The 22050-nt window shown below is 46.0% G+C and overlaps 1 protein-coding gene across 16 annotated transcripts in view; it reads left to right on the forward strand.

Moving 5' to 3' along the window:
• The window catches only part of inpp4b (inositol polyphosphate-4-phosphatase type II B), a 159889-nt gene that overhangs the window by 102387 nt on the left and 35452 nt on the right, over positions 1 to 22050 (forward strand). For all 16 annotated transcript variants that reach the window (XM_042057498.1, XM_042057508.1, XM_042057490.1 and 13 more), the window contains 4 exons: positions 127 to 231; positions 3344 to 3452; positions 13707 to 13890; positions 20104 to 20400. In XM_042057498.1, the coding sequence (XP_041913432.1) occupies positions 127 to 231; positions 3344 to 3452; positions 13707 to 13890; positions 20104 to 20400 (695 nt within the window). The remainder of the gene's footprint in view (positions 1 to 126; positions 232 to 3343; positions 3453 to 13706; positions 13891 to 20103; positions 20401 to 22050) is intronic.

Consider the following 22050-nt stretch of genomic DNA (forward strand, 5'->3'; position numbering starts at 1 on the left):
GCACTGAAGACCTGTCACCACTAGTTATGAATGCTTGTGTGGGTTGTGTGTCAGTAGTGAATATACTGTACATAAAGCATTACTAACATAATTTAACTGGCTACCTTTTCTCTTATCTGTGTTTAGGACCCTCGTTTAAACCCAGCTGCAGCAAAGCGCAGAAGTATCTGGAGTTCATTCCAATCAACCTGCACACACAGAGGATGAGGGTCACCTGCCCCAGGAAAACAGGTATGCCACCCCTACCTGACCAACTCTGACCTTCTGTGACCTCCTCCCCTCTCTGTCACACACACACACACACGCACACACACACACACACACACACACACACACACACTCACATAGTCCTGTACTTGAGACTGACTCCAGAGTAAAAGTTACATATCTCCTCTCCTCTTTATGAGACACTAAGAGAGAACAGTAAGAGAAAGAGGGCCCAGGAGAGAGACAGAAAAAGAAAGTACATGAGAGAATCCAATGGAGGTAGAAGAACATGACACACACTGAGCTTAGTACAAGAGGAGAGAGAGGCAAAGAGCATGTTAGACAGAGGGATGGAGGAAGGGAAGGAGGCGAAATGAGAAGAAAAGTGTCTTGCTGTCTTTCTGGAGAGTCTTCTGGGTACTGCCCTCTCACGCTTCGCTTCCTGCCTTGTCAAGATGGCGTCAGGCGGCACAGTTAACGTGAGAGGGGTCACGGGGGGATGGTTGGGGCTGGACACTGGCTGCTGCTGGCTGGACTTTAATGCAGGCAGACAGGAAGGCGACTCACTAATTAGGACCCCACACGTCTTCTGAACAAAATTCACATGGGATGGCAACTACTTCAGCAGATTCCACATGCAGACACACGCACTCACACACACGGCCACAGACATACACACTCTCTACCTTCCTTCATAAAAGCCTGCTAGTGCATGTGCCCAGTCCATTGCTGTCACTGTGCATTATCTTCAATCAGCTGAAACTTGGCACCTTGCATAGATGGTGAGCAGTGCACACACACACACACACACACACACACACACACACACACACACACACACACACACACACACACACACACACACACACACAGTCATGAAAACGAATGCTTATGTAAACTCACAGTGGACATCGCTGTGTAAACCCTGTAAACAAAAACCAAAAACTGAACATGAAGTCAGACTGTATGCTACCTACATTCAAATGAGACAAGGGACATGACAAATGACAAATGTCACAAAAATGAAGAAAAATAATCTGAACAGAAAGCTGTTTGGGTGAACACAAATGCCTGAGCTGGCTTTTGTCCATGCCTGTGCCCCTAGAAAAATACCTGTCTTGCCGTCTGAAAGAAAACCTGTAGCACAAATGAAGCTCAAAGTCAGTGTGTGTCTGTGTGTGTGTGGCATTCTCTCCAGTCATTGTTCATTAGTCTCAATAGTCACAGTGACTGCACTGTATTGGACAATGAGAAGCATCCTTCAGCGTCTTGCCTTCATTGCCAGCGTGTGCGGAGCCATATTGTCTTCTGATCTCCACACTCCTCGTGTGGCTGCCCTGCTCTGATCTCTCACTAGAGCCCTTTATCTCTGAGGCCATGCATACTGCACGCATGGAAATGCAGTGCTATAGAAATGCATAGCGTGCTTTGCCCCATTTCTCTCCAAAATGAAAAGGAAAACCTTGGACAACTTGTTTTTTGTCTCCTGCCGGCTGCTTCTGGTCTCTGCGGTGGGGAGGGGGGTGATTGTGGAAAGGATGGGAGCTTTCTTTGCATATTGATCACAAGGATGAACTTCAGAGTGAATAAAAGTCAGCCTTTCAGAATTTCACAAATGTGATGGAGCGACTCACAAGAGTACAACCTGCGTTGCAGTGAAAAGCCCAGGAGCACTTCAGACATCCATTCAAACAGCAGTTTCATTTTCTCTCTCTCTCTCTCTCTCTCTCTCTCTCTCTCTCTCTCTCTCTCTCTCTCTCTCTTACTCTCTCTTTCTTTCTCTCTCTCTCTATTTTTTTTTCTCTCTCTCTCTCTCTCTTCCCGCATCGCCCTTTCTGTTAAACTGACAATGGGTTAAGTATGAATCAGTCACTCTCATCTGGACTCGACAGCAATCAATTCCTCTCCTGCCGCGAGGTCCTGTTGTGCTGGAGGACAGCGTGCATGGCGGGAAGTGTGTGTGTGTGTGTGTGTGTGTGTGGGGGGGGGGTTGCCATGGTCAGTTGGAATAATGGGGCCAGAGTGATGGAGAGAGGCAGAGACAGAAATCAGAGGGTCAGATCTGGGCTTAAATTGGGCTGCGCGTGAGTGATGTCTGGAGTAGTTACAGTGGGCCAAGGCCAGCGTGGAGCCAATTAGAGTGTGTGTGGGAGAGTGGGGGGAGAGCCCCAGATGAGGTGGAGGTGTGAGGGTGGATTAAAGAGATTACAGATCCCCATCATCATTACAGAAAACAGAGAGGCTAAGGAAGCCCAACGGGGAGATACAGAAAGGAGCATTTGAGACATTGTAAAGAAATCCAAGCATCATTAAGCCAACTCCTGGTCATGGTGGTTGGGGGACTAGAATCCTGTGGACATCACCGACATAACACTTGTCACCTTGGCAACCTGACCACCCCGTCCACACACTAGAGACTCTTCTACATGTCATTATAAATAAGAATAGTCATTACTTGCTGTCAGGAAAATCACCAAGTGGTGCCCCCCTGTGGCGAAGCATGCGAAGAGCAACTCATTATAGGACTCTCCACTGACCAGGCTCTATCTAACTGCTCCATGCTCCTGCCACTGCAGTCTCTCACTGATGCCCAGTCTACATGTCCACCGCAAGTGTCACATGATGACCAGCGCTCATCGCTCACCTTGTCAAGCTCATGTAGCCCAGGGGTCACTGCAGAGCTGCGAAGCACACAGCAGCTGGGTGGGTTTGAGTGTCCTGCAACCCTAGACTAGGACTGATTTCTTTGTAATAACACCAGGAGAGACTACACATGGCGCTAAACTGTACAGCTACATCTACACTGAACTGAATTTACATGATGGAAGAGAAGCCAAAATAACGCTAGAGTTTAGGAGGAGTAGAGGGCGAACACCAGTTATTTATTCTGAAATTGTAAGTAAACACAATAGCCTGACACAGCATGGCAGAGTTATGGTGTTAATGTTAGTGCTTGTGATCGAGTTTGGAAGACATGAGGATGGGGTTGTGTTTGAGTTGTCTTGGCAAGGTCTTTTCCTTGTTAGCTACTCCTGCTGACCATAGCGGCTGGACACTGGGATTTGGAGTTCTGTAGTGTGTGTAGCTGAGGTGTCGGGACGCTCCGCTTGACTGTCCATCTCTGTGTCCTCCACAGATGCCTTCTATGACATCATCACAGTGGGCGCTCCGGCGGCACACTTCCAGGGCTTCAAGAGCGGCGGCCTGCAGAGGCTACTGGGCCGTTACGAGAACGAGAAGAAGAGGTGAGAACATGCGCACGCACGCACGCACACACACACACACACAGACAGATATTCACACACACGCACAAACCGACACAGATATTCACAGAAACACTGAAAACACACTGAAAATGGGTGTGTTGGCTGTCTCAGAGTGTGGGGTCTCACTGATACAGACACACACACACACACACACAGGCTCAGGGCAAGGTGTTGCAGCACACAGCAGCTTTAGAAGACGTGCCAAGAGATGAAGGAATGGGAACACACATGCGCACACACTTAAAAAATTAGACATCAGGAGGAAGTAAAAAGGAACACGTACACACACACACACACACACACACACACACACACACACACACACACACACACACATCTCACACAAGACGTATTGTGGATGACCTCAGCGAGTCACCCTTTAAAAGCTGAGGCTGGCACCGATTCCCCCAGCGTGTCCTCGTCAGGCAGGAAGTACATGAAAAGGCAATCCTGAGAGCAGGGGCATGCGCTCAATTATCCTGCCCAGCCACCGAGGCCCCGGCCTGGGCACTGATCAACAGCCCACCTGGGACCCTCCACCCTTTACCTACCCTTGGAACATGCTTATCTTCCACCTCCTCCATCTTACCCCCACCTCCTCATCCTCCACCTCCTCCATCTCCCCCCACCTCCTCCTCATCCTCCTCTCTCCCCACTGAGCCCCATCCCAGCACATTTCATTGTGCTAGTCTCCACCTGACAAGGTATACAAATGTGTGTGTGTGTGTGTGTGTGTGAGTGAGAGAGAGAAAGAGAGAGAGAGAGAGAGAGATAGAGAGAGAAATTGTGTGAGTACAGTGCCACACTTACATAGGAATAGAATCACTTCCAGGCTCGGACTGGTAATCTGTACAACCGGTGGGCTGGTCCACATGTGGGCCGGTGACCTCCGGGATTTGTTTTTATTTTTTTATTTAGTTATTTAGCCTATTTGCGGCCCGTCATGTAGACCTAGGCTTAGCCTATAAATGCAGTTGCATCCATTTGGATTGGGGGGTGACAGGTCAATCATTTTGGCCTCTTCATGACAGGTTCAGTGTGTGTTACGATCGCGCCCCCCTGTCCCACCCCTCAAGTGGATTTGTCCAAGCAGCCGCTTGGTTTGTGTGGAAATATAGCCTACGAGTCCATGCATGGTAGCCTAGGCTATATAAGTGCCCTCCGCTGGCTGGTGTTCACATCATCGCAGTTTAACAGTAAACAGCAATCAGAGGTGTCTAATTTTATTCCATAAATATATTGTTTTTATAGACGTAAGTTGCACGCGCTACGAAGAGCTTCCATTTACTGCACCATTTACTGTAGGCTACTGTAGTGCGGTTTGTCTGTCAACATAAAAAAAACTCGGGGTACCTACAATTTTCGCACAACTTGGTGGAAAAGCCTATTCATGTTTGGACTTAAAAGGAACTTCAAAGTATTTCCCATATAGCAGCCTTTTAGCTCACAACGACAGTGAAAGTGGAACTTGGAAAGTGGAAGTCTCTCCACCGAGTGTTACATTAGATGCACAATCAATCGCGAGTCGATGCACGTAAAAAATATCAACTGGTAGATTAGTAACAAAGGTACAGTAGCCTAATTTTGCAAAATGTGATGACACACAAACTTGGGCAAAAACGTTTAGTATACACGTGTGGTGATAGCCTACAGTTAATGTGAATCTCTGACTATAACCAATGTAGAAGATTTGCACCAAATAGGCCTAACTGTGGTTGTGTTTCTACAACATGTTGGCACAAATCATAATTATAACTAACTGGGAACAGGCAGATTACATCTTTATAGTTGGCCATATAATGACATACTTAGGTTAATACTGTATTTCACCAGTTAGGGCACAAAAATGGCAAGTAGCTGCACTGTGTAGCCTATCTTGACATGTCTTCAAGTTTTGGGTTACAATATACAGGTAGTGGGCTCTCTGTTGATTTTAATGAGTAGGCCTAAGCCTAAAGTTACAGCATTTCTATCACAATTGACCAGACTTTGACCTTTTGTCTTCTTTTAACAAAATTCTGGCTATGATTGTTCCTTGTATTGCATCGTGAGCCATCACTGCACCTACAGTATTGCATTCTACTGTTGTTAGCCTTAAGCCTAGCTCAGTCGTTATGTTGTACCACATCACCCTCCATTAGAAGTGCAATGAGCTGCATTGAGCATAATAAACTGCATTTAGAATTCCAAATCCATATTTCCAGATATTTTGGTAAAAGTAACTTAAAGGTAATACAATAGTAGTGTAATGCCTTACAATTCAGAGACAGTAAATTTTGCTGCTCTTATTTTTTTCATTATTATATGTGCCCTCTTATTTACTTACTTTTTTGTTTACTTGAATGTTATGTTTGTCTGTGGACTTAAATTGGTAAAATATGTCTTGTCTTCACCGTGGGATAGTGAGAAACGTAATTTCGATCTCTTTGTATGTCTGGAACATGTGAAGAAATTGACAATAAAGCTGACTTTGACTTTGACTTTGACTTTGACTTTGACTTTGACTTTGTAATATTATAATGTAATGAATTACTTTGAAATGACAGTAATAAGTAATACATAATATATTACGATTTTGAAGTAACTTGCCCAACACTGATTAAACCACATGTCACTGCTTGACTAAAGGAAAAATATAGGCTACTGAACATGCATGGAGATCGTCATAGTTGACAGAAATTACGATACTGATTATATAATAACCTATAGGTCCAAATTTAAATGTTTGGGTTCAGTTTATGAAGTGTTGCTACAGCATGATACTGTGTGTTTGTTATTTATGGGGTATGGGGGGGAATCAGGGGGGGGGTGGGGGGTGGGGGGGTCGTCGGTCCAGTAGTGGGCCGGTCCAGGAGAAAATTGCCAGGGCCGAATTTTGTTCCCAGTCCGACCCTGATCACTTCCATGAATAGAATATTCCATAGGACCCCAATCTCATGTGCTTCATTGTGTGTGTGGGTGTGTGTGTGTGTTTCTGTGTGTTTGTATGTGTTTTCATATACTGTACCCGCGTTTTCAGTCCGCCTAAAGAACCTTTATACTTCTGTATCTGCAGTGATTCAGTTCAGCCTTTGATTCAATTACCGCCTCCTGTTTTCTCACCCTATTTTTGCTTTCTGTTTCTCTCTCTCTCTCTCCCCCTGTCTCTTTGATGGTTCAGCCATGTTTAATTAGAGATCCTGTGTCTGTCGGTTGGGGACAGAAAGTCTAAGTCAGCAGCAGGAGTCTTGAGGAGGATCTGAGGTGGACTGTGTTGACGGCCTTATTTTTCTCCCAGGCCCCTTCCCTCTCTAATAAGCTGTGTGCAGTCATACAGTCGGCCTCTCTACTCCGTGATGTCCTTATGCCCTTTGATGTAAAGTTAGTGGCAAAATGGCACTACTCTCGTGAGTGACTATTTATAGTCCTGTTTGCCTGGGAACAGAGACTCGTTGTTTTAAGTCTTTTAACTGGTGCTAGACTGTGTGTTGCTGTACCCTGAGTGAAAGTGGCCCATAGTCCCCTGCCTGTCCAGGCTGCCTTTATGGTAATCCCCTTCCTAGGAAGTTGTGTTTTTAATGTGGATGAGGTAGAAGTATGCTGGCTCTGTCAGTATGTTGAGTTGTGTTAACCTGTTGGCTCGTTCATATCCTTGACAGCTCTACAGTGGCTCTCTTCATGAAGTGTTCTTCAAAGATTTGCAGAAGATTGCAAACAAGCCATAGAACTTTAAAATACTATTTGCTGTGAAGATCTACTGTATACAAACTTTCAAAAGTTCCACTTTCAGTGTGTTCTTCCATCGGTGTAGACTTGTGGACTTGGTGTGGACTTGGTGACGGTGTTGGGGTGTTTGCATTGTAGATAGGGGACTGCATTTTCCATCCCATGGTGCTTTTGCTCATTAAAAAGATCCAATTAGCCAAACGGGAGCTGGGAATGGCTGCGGACGGGAAGAGTTGTGCAGCGGCACACAAGCGGCTTTTCCATGCCCAAGTGCTCCTCCGCGGGGCAGCGCGGGGACGGACAGCCTCTCCCCAGCGAGCCCACACGATAAACACAGACAGCATATTTTCATAGAGTTCACTGGAGTGAAATCAGTTTCTTGGAGAGAGAGAGAGAAGGGAAAGGGAGAGAGAGAGAGAAGAGAGAAAGAGAGAGAGAGAGAGAAGAGAGAAAGAGAGATTGCATTGTGGACTAATCCGCAACTGAGATAGAGCACTTCCTCTTTTGTTTTATGTTTGACTTGGCTAATGACTCTCAGTAGCTTACATTTTTCCAATTTTCTGCCTCGCTAGGCAAGTAAGCCTCGGCAAAGCCCAGTGACGCCTGACCCCAGATCAAGTGGCTTGTCAGTCATCCACCAAAGTGTAACAAATATCGTGTGACATCACAAGTGACCACACAGGGCCATGGATGGCCGAGATGGCAGGTTTGGAACATCTTTGGACTGACCTGTATTTGTATGTATTGGTTGCTGGTAATGTGGTTTACCACTGTAAAGCGTTACTGTAAGCGTTGATATAAAAAGATTAATCTATTAAGCACAGAACATACAGACTGGTCTTGAATTTAAACCCCTGTATCTCTTCACTTCACACACACACACACACACACACACACACACACACACACACACACACACACACACACAATCCACATGAAACACATGAGATCTCTTGACCTCTCCTGACAGGCGTCCTTTTCTAAAAAGCCATTGAAAAAAAAAAAGAGCAGTCGGCTAGATTTGAAACTCTGCCATTCAAAGCAGTATTGATTCATCAAAGGGAGAGGAGCCGAGACAAAGCGGAGGAGAGACAGAAGTGCAGCGCTGGAGGAAAGAAAGGGCCGCTGGAAGAGAAATGGAAGAAAAGAAAGAAGAGGTGTCGCCACAAGCCCAATAAAGGAGCCATCCATCTTTGTTCCCATTACATTGTGCAGGTCGGAAGGGTGGAGGTGGAGGGCCAGGCATGGGTGGTGGTGGTTGTGGGTGGAGGTGGGGCTGATCTCATCACTGATGCATTATAGGTGATGTGCCATGGGTCACTCGCTCGCTGCTGTCCGCCAGGTACTGTTGCCATCGCCAACGCAGCCAATGGGCCGGTCGACTCAGTAGGACCAATCAATACGTCAATACACACACACACACATACACACACACACACACACACACACACACACACACTCTCAGCCTTGAACCTGGCCAGTTATCATTAATACATGCATCTCTTTCTGGAAAGGAGGCTTTATATCCTTTTAATTGTCCCCGGCAGGCATGGCTGAAGAGAGGATCCCTCTTTTAAAAGCCCCTACAGTGTACAGTCAGATGAATGTGTGTGTGTGTGTGTGTGTGTGTGTATCTAGGTATGTGCATCTGTCAGTTCAGGAATGTTGATGTGCCGTTAGAGGCTGTTTTATGAGAACTAAAACAGGCACAACTCTGTGTGTGTGTGTGTGTGTGTGTGTGTGTGAGTGTGTGAGTGTGTGTTCTTTTTATGTGAATAAAGAGCATCAACAGACACAGCTGGTCACCGAATATATATTGCCCCTGTTTACAAGGTCAAGAGTGTCTGAGTGTGTGTGTGTGCGTGCTGTGTCCGTGCCAAGTTAGCTTCAGTCGACACAGGTGGTCACACCAATTACGCTGCCCTTATTGATGAGCTCAGCTATGGGTATGGGAACACTGCCCTGAAGGACATGCATGGTCACACACCCATGCAAAATAAGTTCTTGCTTTATAAGGTAGGGGGTCATGTAAACTAGTTTTTTACACTAGAATGGGATGTATTCTAAACTACAGTGAAATATAAATGCTTTGGATGCATTTTAGTGTTGCATTGGATTGTAATATTGAGTTTCTACATACAGTACTGTACATACTTCAGTGCATACTGTTTGTTGAGTCACTCGGTAGCACTTTATATTAAGGTGCACATATTCACCATTAACTAACTTACTAATATGTATATATTAGTAGCATATTGGCTCATTGTCATTATAAAGCATTTATTATAACCTTATTCTGCATGACCATATTCTAACATTACTAGACCATTAAAACTAAGAGTTTTGCTCAGTATGGGTCTTGTAAGGTGGTAGTACCACAGTCTTTCATAGGTTAAATTAACACACAGTAAGAGCTTACAGGACTGAACAATTAAATGGCGCCGCGTGCAAGAGCTGCTGAAAGATGCCAGTCAGGGCAGCTGCATAATTTCCACTGCTCTAGCAGTGAATTGATCCATGAATGTTGCACATCGTCTCATTGAGCGGCTCTGGCATTCACTTAAAAAAGCCAGCAGTGTGGACTGGCTTGTGTGAGCCAGCTTCACTCTGCTCCTTGTAGCATTGCCGCTGTTGTTCTCTCTGCCATCTTGGCTTCGCATTCAACTGACAGCCATGCTGATAAAGCAATTAAAGTCTGTCCTCGCTAACAAGCCTCTCTGAGCGTGACTCCCCAGCCTTCTCTCGCTGCACCAGGTGCCCCGACGTGCAGTCATTATCCACTGCGCTCGCAAGGCGCTGAGGGCCTCCTCAGCCTGTCGTCCCTCCCAAAGCTAACTTAACTGGCTAGCGTGAGGGGTTTTGTTATCTCCTGTTTCATTTTGAACTTCTCATAATCTGTAAGATAGAAGCAAGACAGGCTTCAGGCGTACATAGCCAAGCCCCTCACAGGAATATGCCAACTGGCTTGCCAAATTAATTACCAGAGCCTGGAAGTATGCGAGATGGACATTTTTCCCCCACACATTTTATTCTGGTTTCAGTTCGGCAATAGACCCAGCTGAATCATTAAGCTTCAATAAGCCCCCGTGAACATTTTCACTCTGATGACTTCCTTTAACGTCTCCCACCCTTGGCTGGATGGTGGTCAGCTTTCGGCTCAATACTGCGGCATCATGTTGGTGTGTGTAGGGGTAGCCTCTAGGGGTGTAAAGATTAACCGATTTGGCATTATAGGTTTCTGCATTAGGTCTACCGTTGGAACAAAATAAACCCAGAGAGTTCATTGATATGTAGGCCTATTTTATTCTTGTAGGCTATATGAGAAAAGGCCAAGAGTGTCTTAAGCACTGTTTTATTTTATTTCGGTATTGTCTTACCTCAACAAAGCTACAGCTCCATGAAAACAATCAGATATAACTCTATAAAATCTATAAGGTCTATAAAAAAAGAAAATGTATTTGGCTGCTGTGTTTGACTGAAATGTAGACTATTCTTTTTTCATTTCAATACAGTATATGAAACAAACCTCAGTTTAGATAATCATATTCACACATTTCTTTTGTCTAATTGACAACCATGACCATGATAACTGATAATATAAAATTAATGTGCACCTTGAGCAAATGATAAAAAATCTTTCAGAATGCTTTTTATTCTTAAACTGCATCGAATTGCATCGAATCGCATCGCATCAAATTGTACTGAATCGTTTTTTATGAACATGTATCTTTTCTTGTATCAAATCGTGCCCATGTATCTAGATGCGAATCGTATCGTCTTTTACATGAGCGATTCACACCCCTAGTAGCCTCTGTGGTAGGTCTCACTGTAGGAATAACTTGGAGGAAGAGAGAGAATGGGGGACAGTCAGAGAGAGAGAGAGAGAAAGAAAGAGAGAGAGAGAGAGAGAGAGAGCACAGTGTGAGGGCATTCTGCTGACCTATTAGAATATGTAACCCCCTTTTTGGAATGTGTCTTTTCTCTTTAAGTAAAGATCTTTGATTCGCCGCAAGCAGTGGTGGGTGGCTGTCCTCCCGGGAGCTAATTAGAGTGATGACTGGCCCAACTATTCCCCTACCGGCTGCTACAAGCAGTATACTTTCTCTCTCTCTCCTTTCTCCATCCCTCATTCGTTCAGTTGTCTCTTCCCCATGATCCACCTCTACTGTTCTGCTGTTCTGTTTGTGTTGAGGTGGGGGCAGTGCAGGTGTGTGGTCTGTTGTCCCGTGTTTGTGTTGAGGTGGGGGCAGTGCAGGTGTGTGGTCTGTTGTCCCGCGTTTGTGTTGAGGTGGGGGCAGTGCAGGTGTGTGGTCTGTTGTCCCGCGTTTGTGTTGAGGTGGGGGCAGTGCAGGTGTGTGGTCTGTTGTCCCGCTTTTGTGTTGAGGTGGGGGCAGTGCAGGTGTGTGGTCTGTTGTCCCGTGTTTGTGTTGAGGTGGGGGCAGTGCAGGTGTGTGGTCTGTTGTCCCGTGTTTGATTGCAGTCAAGGGATGCTAAGCCACCCAATCAGAGGCAGCAGGGTGGCCAAAGGCGCTGCTCAGCACGCCGCTTTGTTATTAGTCAGTTATGCCGCAGGGCAAGGCTGCAGGCTCTGGCCTACATAGAGAGGGAATGAGACACCCAATGAGAAGAAGTGCAGGGGGTGGAAGGAAGGAAGGAAGGAAGGAAGGAAATAAAGGCATAAATTGCTTCAGTACAGACGGATGAAGAGAGTGAGAAGGAGAAGACAGACACTGGAGACCAAAGAGAAGGAGATGCAGGAGGGAAGTTGCATATAAAGATGCTCAAGCCGTAGGCTGGACGTTGTCTGATGGATGGCTAGCCAGAGCGGATTGTTGGATGTCCCTCACTGACCTCACTCCCAGAGAAATCTAATGGGAGAAGATGAGGACCAGGATCCGTGGCAGATCCGTCCATAATTACTCATTGATTCTTTGTCACTTTTTTTCTTTCCACTGCCCAAGATCTTATGCCATTAAAAGCAGTTAAGAGCCAAGGAAAAGTGTTCTTATGTTTTTATGTTTTTCCAACCTAAGTATTTATTTTTTTGAAAATCTATCCTACTTTTGAAAGTGCCGAAGTGTTGAAAAGAGCTTATGCTTTGGGGGTTATTTGTGAATTTCCTTCAACTCAACAAATCAATTATCATTACTTTTACAAATGGACAACCTGATTACTCAGCCTCCAAAGATGCATGAACCTTTGGGCCACATTGATCCAGGCGGAAAAAACATGAATCTATTGAGTCTACCACCACATCAGTGGACCTTGGAAAAGTCTGCAGACTGCCATTGATTTGGTGTAAATACCACCCATTCAAACCCACATCCTCATTGATTTGGGTGTGCAGTCCAATAGAAGGCGTAAAACATAACTCTCGGCAACATTCCATGTGTCAGCGGCTGTGTGTTGCATGTAACATGTATCTCAACCTGGACATTAAAGTGATTTAGGTAAGGGATAATGTATTGTCCGCCGGTAATTATCAGAAAATAAGTCCCAACAGGGAGAACAGAACCCCGACATTATCCCGCTTATTACACGGCTACTTGCCAAAACGAGAAAAGAACCCTAACACAATGAATCTTTAAAAATTATTTTGCTACCGTTTTGTGTCTTCCGCTGACAAAATAAATAGTTCGCCACACAGATAGAACTTGACAGTTTCAGGTGTTGCGTGGCAACGTTTTTACTAGCTTACTTTCCCTTTCAATGAAATTCCATTGCAATAAGCGAACGGAATTCTTGAAAGATGTTAATCAACCCGTTGCCATTGACAGCGGTGATTATATACTTTGCCGGTCATTTATATAGATTTAACATAGGCCCGAACGTTGTGAATGGCCATTCATGTGAATGGAACTTTCTGCAGCACTCTGAACACAGGGCTCAATTAAGGCAGCCGTTCCTCTGGTGCATTTGTCATGAACATGGCGAAGCCACTTAAACCACAAGCCTGGATGTGAAGTCAGACACATAAAAGCAATTTTCTCCTCTTACAAATGAAGACACACAGACACCCATGGACACACTAACATTCAATCCCTCTATCGTTTCTCCAGTCAGGACTTGTAAGGATATGTCCCTTCATATTCTACCTTAGCTTATTTAAATCTCTGTACTGTACTTATTGTCCACGTGCAAATACACATCTATTGTACCACCTGCCTTTACCTGCATGTGACAAACTCTCTGTTCTAGTGTATTGTGTGTATCCCACTCGACAAAGGACACATGTACTGTAAATGGAAGAAGTAAGCAATGACAGTTATACCATTATTATACCATTATACGCTGAAGAAGGGCGCACAGCCCGAAACGTCCGTTGTTGGCGATTAAAAGTTCGAAAGAGAACTGACAGTGCGGTCCTTGCTTACTTCATACATTATCAGTATATGAGGGATTCAAGTTAAAACCAGCAAGTCAGTAACTGTGAGCGCATTGCTTCATATATACATGTGAATGGAAAACAGTGTAAAATGAATTAACCACCCTCCCCACCCCTCTCTGTCTGTATGCCTCTGTCCACAGCTACAGTACGGCGTACCAGTGTATCTACTACTCTCCGGAGCAGACGGCCAGGGCACGGGACGTGCTGGGCACCCTGAGCGAGCTGCAGCCCCTCATCGGCAGCCTGGCTGACCGCCTGCTGCAGGCCGCCCAGCAGCGCTGCGCCCACGCTCTGAGGGACACGCTCAAGAGCCTCGCCGAGAAGGTCAGCTGTTCCAGCCGCCCGCCTGCTCACTCGCTCACCCCCCCACCCACGCTCCCACACTCCGCAGCACCTCACAACCCTGAAGGGGTATTGGAGAAAAGATGCTCCCAATACCACTTACTTTAGAAGGTCTCAGGAAACTGCTGTTGTCTGACTCTGATGTGGCAGAGTGATATTATCAGATAGTTTCATCTGTTCTCTTTTCTCCTGTCTTCTGTGTCATTCTTTTCCGTCTAGTCTTTTCTCTCTTCATTCTTTCTGAGAGAATGAGACGTCTGTTGTGCTGTTGTCTCATGGTTGATTGTTTATTTGTTTTTTGTTGTTTTTTCTCTTCCATTCCTTTTGCCTTGTTCATTGTTCATCTCATCTCCTGTCTTTAACCCCATTTGATTCCTCCACTCCCTTCCTCTCCCATCCTGCCTGACCACATTCTATCTTTACCTTAATGCCCTTTCATGTCACCTTATCAGCCCCCTCATGTTGCCTTAATGTCCCCTCATGTTGTCTCATTGCCCCCTCATGTTACCTTAATGCCCCTTATGTTACCTTAATGCTCGTGTGATATTGACCTAAAGTGTGTTGAAACATGATACCGAGTGTGAACGTATGTCTCATAGCTCACCTTGGCTTGTCCCCTGCACTCAGAAATCTGCTGCTAGTTAGCCAATGCTACCAACAGTGTTTCGTTGTGGTGCCTCGGGCATCGGCCTAGCCATGCAAATAAATCACTGTTTTACACCATTTACGAGGCTCAAAGTAGCTCCATACTTCATTGGTAGACTTCCGAGGGCCTTGACATTTAAAACGAGACATGGAGAACTTTGAAAAAGCACTGGTAGATTATTTACAAGACGATTTATAAAGACAGTACCTTAAGGAATTTTACCATTCGATACCATCTTGAATTTAGTCATGATAAGTCGAGCGATGAGTACGAACGAACAGGTATGATAAGGGGTCAGATTTCAAAAGATAATTAAGTGGAAATGCATGGATTCCAGTTGCTGCTACTGGAAGCAACTGAATCCATGGGTCACTGCTCTAGATGATGGGATTCTCCCACGACGGTGTAGATTTCCATCCATTTCTCATCTCAAGTACAAATGGCAATGCATTAATCTGAATAGAAACACAGTCTCTCTCAGGTGGAGCATTGTGAGTGTAATGTATGTGTATGTGTGTGCATGAAGCTTGAAGCTGTCTCCTGTCACTTGTGTCACTGTCCCAGGTGTAAGACGGTGCTTTGTCATGTCTTGCTGAACCCGCATCAGGTGTCTGTCAGCAGCTCATCACTCAGATTACCTCCTCTCAGCAGCAACAGCAGCTCCAGGACTCGGCTGACATTAAAGCCTTAAACTCTGTGTGTGTGTGTGTGTGTGTGTGTGTGTGTGTGTGTGTGTGTGTGTGTGTGTGTGTGTGTGTGTGTGTGTGTGTGTGTGTGTGTGTGTGTGTGTGTGTGTGTGTGTGTGCGCGCACACGTGAGCGCACTCTGTATGAGTGCAATCCCATGCAGATGTGAAATAGGTATGGATGTGAGTGAATGACAAGTACATCTTCATCAGTGTGTGTGTGTGTGTGTGTGTGTGTGTGTGTGTGTGTGTGTGTGTGTGTGTGTGTGTGTGTGTGTGTGTGTGTGTGGGGGTGTGGACACAAGCGGTGTCTCCTCAGTCTGGCTGCTGCTGAGGCTGGGCGGGTTTATAGGGCCTGCTGTTTTTATATCAGTGTAATTAATGGAATCCATCTGGCCCTGTCACTCTGTGGTCCTCTGCTGAGAGACGACTGGTGTCACAGCAGAGCGGGGGCCCAATCAACTGCTTTAATTGGTACATTCACTCTATCAATGTCTCTCTCTCTCACACACATACACACACACACACATCTTGATGAGAGGAGCACTTGTGAAACAGCATAGTCAGCGGTGGGCCCAACTCTGATTGAAATCTCAAGCTGGGTGTGTGTGTGTGTGTGTGTGTGTGTGTGTGTGTGTGTGATGACCATGTGATTGCTTATGTGTCTGTCTACAGGTATGTGTGTGTGTGTGTGTGTGTGTTATATCAGTTATGTGTGTGTTTGCGTTCAGTTCTTGAAGAGTGTGTAGCCTGGCTGCTCAGCTTGCACAAAGTTCACTCACGAGCCCCCGGTGTCCCATCCGTCACATATTGAAAACCTGTGGCCCGTGAAGCCTTCCGCTCAGAATGCAAGCTTGTGCTTTTCCCCACGCCGGCTGCAGAGTGGCCTACCCTTCCCTTACACACACACACACACACACACAGCACACACACACACACACACACACACGCAGCACACACACACACACACACACACACACACACACACACACACACACGCAGCACACACACACACACACACACACACACACACACACACACACACAGCACACCTGGGGGAGAGAAGCCACGCTGATACATCCTTCTTCTGCTTGATCTGCAGTTCAACAGGTATCAGTGTCTGGCTCTCACACAACCATGAGAGACCCATGCAGACATACGCACACATGCACGCACACAGACACACACACGCAAGCGCACACATACACACACACACACATACTGTATTCTCCGCATACACATACTGTACATCAACAGATGCACACACACACACACACACACACACACACACACACACACACACACACTGCTATCCATGGGAGGTTTGCGATGCTCCAGTCACTCATCTTAACGCAAATCCAGTGCACAGCACAGGAATCACAGGCATGGGGCTTTCCACCAATTAGCTGTGTCAGTCTGATCCCGGATCAGTCAGCAGGCTCAGAGCTCCAGCCTGACAGGCCCTGGTGCTAGCATGCTGCGAGGGAGGATGGTAGGGCGTGGGGAGGCAGCAGTTAGCACTGTGCTAACAAAAGCATGGAGGAAGCCAGAGGGGTTTTGTCAGTGCTTGAGGCAGCAGTTTTGGCCAGCAGTTTGTTTGCCAGTGCTTTCAGGATCACGGGCCCTAGGCCATAATTGATATTCAGCCACGTGAGAAACAAAATGCAGGCCTTGTGTTGGTAAAAAGAAAATCAAACCCTGTTGAGAAGGAGCAATTGTGTATATTTGATCAGTAGCTGCTGGTTGTGGATTTTGAACGAGTCTTTAAACAAAGCTAGATTGCTTTCATATTTACTGATTAGACAGCACATTGCTAAATTGCTATCCCAATTTTACCTGATAATCCCAGTGTCCTCTGAGCAGGTCTTATTTGAGGGGGTCCATGGTGACCTTTCCAAGTTCCCCTCTAAAAAGGGCCTCCAGCACAAGCTGATTGAGAAATCTGACCACTCAGCACACTCACCTTAGACATGGCGCTCAGTGTAGGAAACAAGTTCCCTGATTGGTTCTGTACGTTTGATGTTTGATTTCATGTCCTGAAATACATGGCAGCATGTAGACAAACTTTTTTGTACGGAGCGGCCGGCTGTCTGTAAAGCGATCTGAAAGCATGGCATGCAACTCATGGTAATAATCAAAAAGAATGAAGAATGATGAAAAAAAAAGAAATTGATTTCTGTTTTTTCTGAGTTTCTGTCCACAAGGAAGTCAGGGACGAATGAACATTATGGAATAAATATAGACTGAACCCAGACAGTGGTTTGTGTGTGTGTGTGTGTGTGTGTGTGTGTGTGTGTGTGTGTGTGTGTATGACCTTACCAGTTTCAGACAGGATGCATAGAATGGTGTGCCCTGCTTTTGTTCACTCACCCCAGCAAATGCAATGAATAATAAACAGACTGATAGATTTCAAATTACATTTGAAAGATAAGCCAAGCTCAATTTGAATATGGATCGACATATTCCCCACATTCCTTCAAGCTTTTGTCAGCCTTTTTTTATTTTCACCAGTTTCTGATTACTTCTATGCTGCTGCTGCTGCTGCTGTATGTGTGTGTGTGTGTGTGTGTGTGTGTGTGTGTGTGTGTGTGTGTGTGTGTATGTGTGTGTGTGTGTGTGTGTGTGTGTGTGTCTCTGGTGTTTATGTGCAGCACATTTGCTCCTTTCATCTCCAAATGAGTCTATCAGGAGCTAAGAACAGCTTAATCTCTCTAAATGAAATGTTTGTGTTTTTGAAAGCAGCGAGCCCGCTGTACGTGGCTTATGGCGCCAGCTGCGTTTCCTGACGGAGTAGAAGCGGGGCCTAAAGCGGCCTGGAATCCGCAGACATTTCATGAAGTCCCATACACTCTGTCCCAGCTCACTTCAATCCAATTAGACGAGAGAGAGAGAGAGAGAGAGAGAGAGAGAGAGAGAGAGAGAGAGAGAGAGAGAGAGAGAGCTTCTTGCCATCAGAACACAGTAGGCTGGCACAGAGCACTCCTCTTGTGTGGGACATTTGGAGACGAGAAACAACAGGTCATGTTCATCAAGTCAAACCGAGGGGCTCGCATGAGTGAATCCAGACCGAGGGTTGTGTGTGGAATGAGAGACGGATCTAAATAATCTTTAGTGGAGTCAGCCACGGGGGTCAGACCGGGTCGGGGGTAAAACCACTACTGATTACAGGGCCCCAAGGGGAGAGCGGGCCCTTGAAAAGTCTGGAATATATTTTATTTTACCCCTGGAGTCAGCCATAACAGGAAGGCACAGTCCTGCCATCTCTCAGAGCTTCATTAGAGAAGAGTGTCTTGTGAGGTTTGAGTAGGTGAAGGTGCTCTCTCAAATCCACCCAGGAGCTGCACCCTGCACCATTCGCTATTGTTTCCCTCCCTGCCAATGGACTTGTTGATGCTTCTCGTCTCTACGCATTCTTGTCCTTTACCTCCCTCTTTCGCTCTCTCTGAGTCAGATGTCTTTTCCTCCTCCATGGGTTAGAGCAAAGGGCTTTGGTGGCAAATGTTTGCACCCAATCTCTCTCACTCTCCCTCTCTCTCCCTCTCTCTCTCCCTCCCTCTTTCTCTCTCTCTCTCCCTCTCTCTCTCACTCCACTCCTCTAAAGCATGTGTGTGTGGGTGTTATGGGCTCAGTGGTTAGCTTATTGGGATGCTAACTCAATTATTCTTGAGAGCCCTTATCAGTTCCTCCAGTGAGCCTCGGCCCCTCATGAGGATCATCAGCATACAGTAGCACATGAATGTGAGATCAAAGACGCCCCTCTTTCTCCACATCTCTCTCTCTCTCTTTCTCCACCTCTCTGTCTCTCTCTCTCTCTTTCTCCACCTTTCTGTCTCTCTCTTTCTCCACCTCTCTGTCTCGCTCTCATTCTCTCCTCCTCTCTTCCCTCTCTGTGGAGGCCTTGCCGAGGTGTAATTGAATTGTTTGTTGTTTTGTTGTTGCTGCTGTTGCCATAGTATGAGTCAAGAGGCTCGTCTTCTCTTCTCTTCCCTGCTTTTTCCCTTTCTCTCACACACCTTTGCTTTGTTGCTATTTTTCTTTATTTTCTCCCAGTCTCTCTCTCTCTCTCTTTCCCCCTCTCCTCTCTGCCATCCTGCCTTGTGTCTCTGTTCCTCAAAGTCAAGCTCTCTCTCTCTCTCTCTCTCACACACACACACACACACACACACACACACACACACAGACACACACATACAGACACACACTCACACATGCATACACACATCTACATTCTCTTTTATAAAAAGTTTACTTTTTGAAAAGTAGGAAGAAGAACGTGTGGCCATTGGATTGTGTGTACAGGTTTAGAAGAACGTGTGGCCATTGGATTGTGTGTACAGGTTTAGAAGAACGTGTGCCCATTGGATTGTGTGTACAGGTTTAGAAGAACGTGTGGCCATTGGATTGTGTGTACAGGTTTAGAAGAATGTGTGGCCATTGGATTGTGTGTACAGGTTTAGAAGAACGTGTGGCCATTGGATTGTGTGTACAGGTTTAGAAGAACGTGTGGCCATTGGATTGTGTGTACAGGTTTAGAAGAACGTGTGGCCATTGGATTGTGTGTACAGGTTTAGAAGAACGTGTGGCCATTGGATTGTGTGTACAGGTTTAGAAGAACGTGTGGCCATTGGATTGTGTGTACAGGTTTAGAAGAACGTTCTAACTCTGTGGCTCTCTTTCTTTCTTACTTTCTTTTCGTGTCCCTATCCTCCTCATCTGTCTTTGTTTTGTCTCTCCTTGATCTCTGGAATCTCGAAGATATCAGCTGCCTATGCTGAATTAAAATTGTAATGGAATGAATGATATAATGTGATGGGTTGAGTATTGTTTTAATGATCAGTAAAAGAGTTCCTCTGGTTCTCCTCAGACGGAGCAGTTTGTGCATGCCCTTAAGGACGAGCTGGTGAAGAGCGCCCTGCTGGCCCTGCACGCTGCCCGGCCCGGTTACGTGTCCAAGACCCAGACCCAGACGCCGCCCCTACAGACCCGTGCGCCCCAGATGCCCAGCCACCCTGGGCAGACGGTCACCGAGCCGGACGCCGTCGTCTGCAACAACGTGGCCGGAGCGCAGACGCCCACCAAAGAGGAGCCGCCGCCACCGGCAGGACCGCTGGAGCGGCAGGACTCCATACCGCACCACAAGGAGTACGACGAGGAGGAATGGGCAAGTGCTCCCTTATCCGTCTGGCTCTCCCTCTGCCTCTCGGTGTCTGCTTCTTTTCTCTCTCCTTCTCGGCCTCTCTGTCACATTTGATCTGACCCCTCTCCCTGTCCTGTGTCCCTCTTCTTAATAAAGGAGATCTAGGATCTTATTTTGCACCAATAAGACCAATCACAAGCAGTCCGGCTTAGTCCGGCATGAGCAGTCCATTTCCTAGTAAGTAAGAGAGAGGCTGAAATGTATAGACTTACAGCCAGCCTACACCAGGCACGCAGCGGAAGCGTTCTGTTCAAGACTCATGTCTTTTTTCTTTTAATGTGCACACTGCTATCAAGTCTGGTGTAGCAGTTCTTTTGCTTATAGTGAAAACTAATTGATGCAGCATAAGCTCAGCAAAAAATAAATAAATAGAATAGAATAAAATAAAAAAAAGGCTTCAGTTGTGTACTGGGTGTAGTCCGGCTATTCCAGAGGTGAGCAAACGAGAGTAAATGGACCCTCCAGGCAGAAAGGGTTCAAACTCAAGGGTGAGCATGAAAAAGACAAACTAGCCAGAAGTGCCACAGAGGGACTGTTCGACACACAGTAGCTAGAAAAACCGGCAGTGAAATGGAGAGATCGGGAGAGAGAGAGAGAGAGAGAGAGAAAGAGAATGGACCAAAGAACACAGTGAGCTGGTGACCATCCGTCTGGCAGTTAGTGTATAGTGGTGCAGCAGAAGATTAGAGAGCTGAAAGCCAGTGGGTCTCCAGTCTCCAATCAATGACACAAGCTTCAGCCCACTCTCACAAACACACACACATACAGTACATACACACACACGCACACACACACACACACACACACACACACACACACACACACACACAAACACTAAAAGACAAAGAAAAGCTTTTCTAGGCTGGTTATTGCTATGGGAACACTAATTACTTCTTACTGCCATTGGAGAGAGCTTGTAGAGCGGTCAGAAGAAGCTGTTCTGAAACCGTAAGGGTTGGCCCCCTCACAGCTGCAAGGAGAGAGAGGAGCATGGACTTAACAATGGTTGCTATGCCCGTGTGCCACACCTGTCACTGACAATGTGCGCATGACCTTTTGGAATGAAAGACGCAGTGTGTTTGGGGATAAAGCAGCTTTTTGCTCGCTATGCAGTGTGAAAGTGAACAGAAAAATAACCCTGTGAACGAAAGTGCTGAAGTGGAACATCAATTAAACATTCTGAACGTCAACACAAACTCTTTTATTTAGTGAGTTTTTCCCTGAAGCCAACACACAACACTAATAAGCATCAGAGAGCGCGGCATAGTGTTTTATCTGCATGATTGCTGTCTCTATGTCAACAGAGGATGGGGTAGCATTCAGCTACTGGCTTGTGAGTGTCCATTTCTTTATTGTAGATAGTTTGTGTATAAACAAATATGTTAAAGAGAGACCAAAGGTTAGGTGGCCTGTGTAAGAAAGACTAAACACATTTGGTTGTTAGAACTTTTGGTTGTTAGTGTGTGTCTGTGTGTGTGTTTGCGTCTTTGTCTGTGTCTGTTTCTCTGTGTGTGTGTGTGTGCGTGTGTGTGTGTGTGTGTGTGTGTGTGTGTCTGTCTGTGTCTGTCTATTGTAGCAAGGAAAGCTCTTCTGACTGTAGTTTTGGTTCCTCTA

Source organism: Alosa sapidissima, chromosome 1 (genome assembly GCF_018492685.1).
Source record: "Alosa sapidissima isolate fAloSap1 chromosome 1, fAloSap1.pri, whole genome shotgun sequence".
NCBI lineage: Eukaryota > Metazoa > Chordata > Actinopteri > Clupeiformes > Clupeidae > Alosa > Alosa sapidissima.